The sequence below is a fragment of the Alosa alosa genome, chromosome 5 (assembly GCF_017589495.1).
Source record: "Alosa alosa isolate M-15738 ecotype Scorff River chromosome 5, AALO_Geno_1.1, whole genome shotgun sequence".
Lineage (NCBI taxonomy): Eukaryota > Metazoa > Chordata > Actinopteri > Clupeiformes > Clupeidae > Alosa > Alosa alosa.
The window spans coordinates 32628359-32633358 of NC_063193.1; the positions used below are offsets into that span (position 1 = coordinate 32628359).

Below are 5000 nucleotides of genomic sequence, written 5' to 3' on the forward strand. Positions count from 1 at the left end.
CGCGACCTGCCGAAAATGACCACGAGCCTGCGTTAGCCATAGGGAATTCAAAGAGATAACAGCAAATGCATCAATATGTCTAAGAAGGTTGATATTTATTCAGTATCCTTTATAATGGTTGGACTTGTGGAACATTTGTGTTTTACCAGTCAGTTTAGTTGAACTTAAAGGATCTTTGGTTGAACTTTAATAAGGTTTAGAGATGTTATGACTGGTTCACTGGTTATGACTGATAAAAAATAAAAGTATCCAAGGTGTTAAGTCATTTCTCAGCACTGCAGCAGGTATAAGTGGAACTTCATTGAAAGAAAAATGCCAATGCAGTGCTTTACAATAAGAGGCCTATTAAATTGACATGGTGTCATTTTTTCTAAAGGTAGCCTATATAAACAATTTTATAACTGGAGGGGTTTGCAACAAACTAGGCTACAAAACATGAATTTCATTGAGGGAGATAGGCCTATCTGGTTATGTGGCTTGTATCAGCGATTTCAGGCACAAAAAAGGCTCAAACATAAATGATCACATTCATCTGATCTTTCCTAACGATCCGCTAGCTGCCTGCCTCATAAGCAGGCCGTCAAAAAACGTGTCTCTGTAGGCAGCCTAGGCTCCGAGATCTGTACACAAAAACAATTGCTACCAACAGTGTTGGCAACCACTCAAAGGCAAAATAAAGTGTTCCAACCAATAACCGACGAGATGCGCGTTTAGGAGAGTTTCAATTGCACGTGAGGGAGTAGTGAGCTAGCTCTCTGTTTTGTTTGAACATCAACAGAAGTGAAGTTCAGCCGTAATCGCTGATACAACCTTTAAGCACCATCTGAAGTAAACATTACCATTTTGTTCATATTTAGCGCACGGTCTGCGTAGAACTTGGTAATGGCATCAAGGAGGTTTTCTGCAGGGCATCCTGAAAGCTGAATGATTCCAGAAAAAACGGTCTTAACTGAAATCAGTTTGCTTCCGAAACGTAATGTAAAGCACAAGCATTGTGCCATATGATCGTGTATCCTGAACTGATAACATGGACATGTTGGTGTTAATTGCTAGCATCACATTGTCGATCAATAATTTTATTTGTTTAGGGTCGGATCGTGCTCTCAGAATTCGTCTCTCTCGGGATTCATTCGTTTCGGGGAGAATTTGATCGATAAAGTTCCCATGTCTAAGTGTCCCATGTGTTTTCAATGCGTCTACATGGACTTTCTGTGTCAGATAATCAAGCTTAGGTAATCAAGCTTCCACTCAGACCAAGTTTTCCCACGAGCAAACTCTCCTTTCGCTTTTGCCTCCGAGCAGAATTTGCAGATCACGCCACTCCTTTCGTAAATATGTCTGAACGTTTTTTCCCACCTGGACCATCTTTTGTGTCAATTTGGAGTATTTCATCTAGCCACTCATGTTTAAACGTTACGCAGACCTTTTTCTGGGGCATCTTTTCGCCATGGTAGCCTACTGCATAACTGCTGGAGCAGCCTAATCTGAGTACCCAGAAGTTTGCATCATAGGGCCTGCCTGGAGTAGCCTAAAGGATACTTTGTAACATTCTAACGTGCATCCGGCTTGGTTATCAGACATGTCAGTATTTTAAATGTTTATTACCTAGCCTACATCGCCTTTGATGCTCAGATTTTTAACCCCTGAAAAAAAAACGTTTGTCCAGTCTGAAAAATGTCGCCCCAAAAGGTGAAAATGTATATAAGTACATACAGTTGTGTATTATGATTGTGTGTAGGTATATGAATATGAGGGACAAAAGTTGTGTATTATGTGTGTGTGTGTGTATATGAGGACATATTGTGTTGTGTAAAGGTGAATATGAGGACAAAAAGTTGTGTATTATGTGTGTGTGTGTGTGTAGGTATATGAGGACATAATTTGTGTATTGTGTGTGTGTGTGTGTGTGTGTGTGTGTGTGTGTGTGTGTGTGTGTGTGTGTGTGTGTGTCTAGGTCCTCTCCTGCGTGTGCTAGTCTCTGTGTTCGCCCCCATCTACTGGACAACGGTGCACCAGACGGAGGAGACTCTGAACGGCTACTCCCAGACTCAGGGCAACTTCAGACAGGAATCCCAGCTGGAGTTCGATACTGGTGAGACACACACACACACACACACACACACACACACACACACACACATAATACACAACTTAATATCCTCATATACCTACACACACACACACACACATAATACACAACTTTATGTCCTCATATACCTACACACACACACACACACACACACTCACACACACACACACTACCAGTGTTGTAGTACTCAAGACCGGTCTTTCATCTGTGTTAGGACAGGTTAGGTTCACATGGTAGGGCAAGCACTTACTGACCGGCTGAGAGCACAGCTAGAGTTAGTGGCCTGCTGTGGGAGAAGAGCCTAGTTTCACTCCTCTGTTTGTTAGTCCCATTCGTATTAGGACAGCCTTTTGGATATACAGTAGGAGATAAATTTTGAACAAAACAAACAGCAGAGGCTTGGGCTTGCCGTAGGGCAAAACAAACAGCAGAGGCTTGGGCTAGCCGTAGGGCAAGAGAAACAGCATACAGTAGGCTTGGGCTAGCCGTAGGGCTGGTGTCGGAGGAGCACCGGGCAGGGAGTGTGAAGATGCTGCAGGTATGTGACCGCTCTCTGATGTTCCTGCCAACCAAGCTGACATACACACACACACACTCCACAGTTAGGACCTACTTCCAAGTTTGTGAACCAGACGTAGGGCTAGCGTGTAGGGCTGGCGTGTAGGGCTGGCGTGTAGGGCTGGCGTGTAGGGCTAGCGTGTAGGGCTAGCGTGTAGGGCTGGCATGTAGGGCTAGCGTGTAGGGCTGGCGTGTAGGGAGCGGCCAGGTCCTTTCTCTTGTTTGTTAGATGTTTCATTGTGGGAGGATTTAGTTTGACCCCCAGACAGCTTAGAGTTGCAGCCTGAAACAGACCGCTACCAGGTGGGAAGGCTACAACCGTATGTGTGTGTGTGTGTGTGTGTGTGTGTGTGTGTGTGTGTGTGTGTGTGTGTGCGTATGTGTGTGTGTGTGTGTGTGTGTGTTTGAGTGTGTTTGAGTGTGTTTGAGTGTGAGAAGACTTCGTAACAGTCTGTTTGAGGCTTCATTTGTGTGTGTGTGTGTGTGTGTGTGTGTGTGTGTGTGTGTGTGAAAAGACTTCGTAACAGTCTGTTTGAGGCTTCATGTGTGTGTGTGTGTGTGTGTGTGTGTGTGTGTGTGTGTTTGTGAAAATACTTTGTAACAGTCTGTTTCAGGCTTCATGTGCGTGTGTGTGTGTGTGTGTGTGTGTGTGTGTGTGTGTGTGTGTGTGTTTGTGAAAAGACTTCGTAACAGTCTGGTTCAGGTCTTAACAGTCTGTTTCATGACTAGGTCTCGCCCCGCCATGGTCTTGGCCTTGTCTCCGTCTCAATACCCTCTGGTCTTGGTAATGACTAGGTCTCAGTTTAGGTGGTCTTGACTTGACACACACCCACACGCACACACACCATACAGATCCCAGTTGCAACATGGCTTAATTAGGTTTGGTGGTTGACAAGGGCGTCTGAGCTTTCAGACTGAGCAAGGGGTCTGAGCTTTCATGGGGACACTACCCACTGCCCCGAAAAAAAAAAGCCACTCAACTCTTTCACCAGCCACTATAGATATATAAAATGATTAAAATGTGCTACTGTCCAACAATCCATGATTAAAATGTGCTACTGTCCAACTTGATCTAACTATACAGTGGAGCCTACATAATCTGATTTTGATATGTACAGATATGTAGGCTATATTTAACATTTAACATTTATTTTCTATTTGGTCTGTTATGAAATCACGCATTGACCCATTTAAGCACAGCTCAGTTTTAATAAACTTAAATACATGCATGCTTAGCATTTTGTGAAAACAAATCATTAAGGCTAGCCTACATTGACAAACTCTTAACCGTGAGCTGCATGTATATTCTCTGATTCTCATATTTACAGATATCTAGGCGATGTAAGCACAGTTCAGTTTTAAGACATTTTTAAAGCCGAAAGACCATGTTGAATTTTGAATGTTACAATTTATTTCAAAACCGGATTACTCTGGAACAGCTAACTATACACGGGAATGCATTACACCTTTGTGTTCGGTAAGCTCTGCTGTTTATTCTGATATATGGTTTGTCATGTGTTGCGTGAAGAGTGCGTATGGCTATGATATTCCACCGAGACGAATGGATGTGGAGATGGGCCATTTCAACCTGAATATTGGTGGGGACATTTCAGTCGTAATTTGACATTGGTGTGGACACGTCCTTCGGTTCCCACGCAAATCTACGCCCATGGTGGTTGATCGGCCACTCTTATTAGATTAGATTGATCAGATGTTTTGTTGCTGTATTAGATCAGATTGATCAGATGTTTTGTTGCCGTATCAGATCAGATTGATCAGATGTTTTGTTGCCGTATTAGATCATTAGATCAGATTGATAAGATGTTTTCATGTCTCTGATTTGTGTGTGTGTGCGTGCGTGCGTGTGCGTGCGTGCGTGTGTGTGCATGTGTGTGTGTGTGTGTGCGTGTGTGTGTGTGTGTCACCCTGTTCTCACTCCTATGGTGTGTGTGTGTGTGTCCTGTGTGTAGATGGTGATGGAGAGTCCTGCCCCAATGGGTTTGTGCTGGATACAGCTTCATACTGTACTGGTGAGTGTTAAACCAACACATGAGTGATGTATGGATACTATGTAAGTATTTTTAACTTTAGTACTATTTGTATGGTTGTGTGTAAGCATGCACCGGTGTGTGTGGTATGGGATCACCCTGTTCTCACCCTATGGTGTGTGTGTGTGTGTAGATGAGGATGAGTGTGCTGTTAGATCACCCTGTTCTCACTCTATGGTGTGTGTGTGTGTGTAGATGAGGATGAGTGTGCTGTTAGATCACCCTGTTCTCACTCTATGGTGTGTGTGTGTGTGTCCTGTGTGTAGATGGTGATGGAGAGTCCTGCCCCAATGGGTTTGTGCTGG

The 5000-nt window shown here is 43.8% G+C and overlaps 1 protein-coding gene across 1 annotated transcript in view; it reads left to right on the plus strand.

The window, feature by feature from the left end:
- The window catches only part of LOC125295299 (hemicentin-1-like), a 124358-nt gene that overhangs the window by 107431 nt on the left and 11927 nt on the right, over positions 1-5000 (plus strand). Inside the window, 3 exon segments of the mRNA XM_048244563.1 lie at positions 1955-2092; positions 4618-4677; positions 4962-5000. The exon segment at positions 4962-5000 is cut by the window's right edge and continues 21 nt beyond it. Coding sequence (XP_048100520.1) covers positions 1955-2092; positions 4618-4677; positions 4962-5000 — 237 coding nt within the window.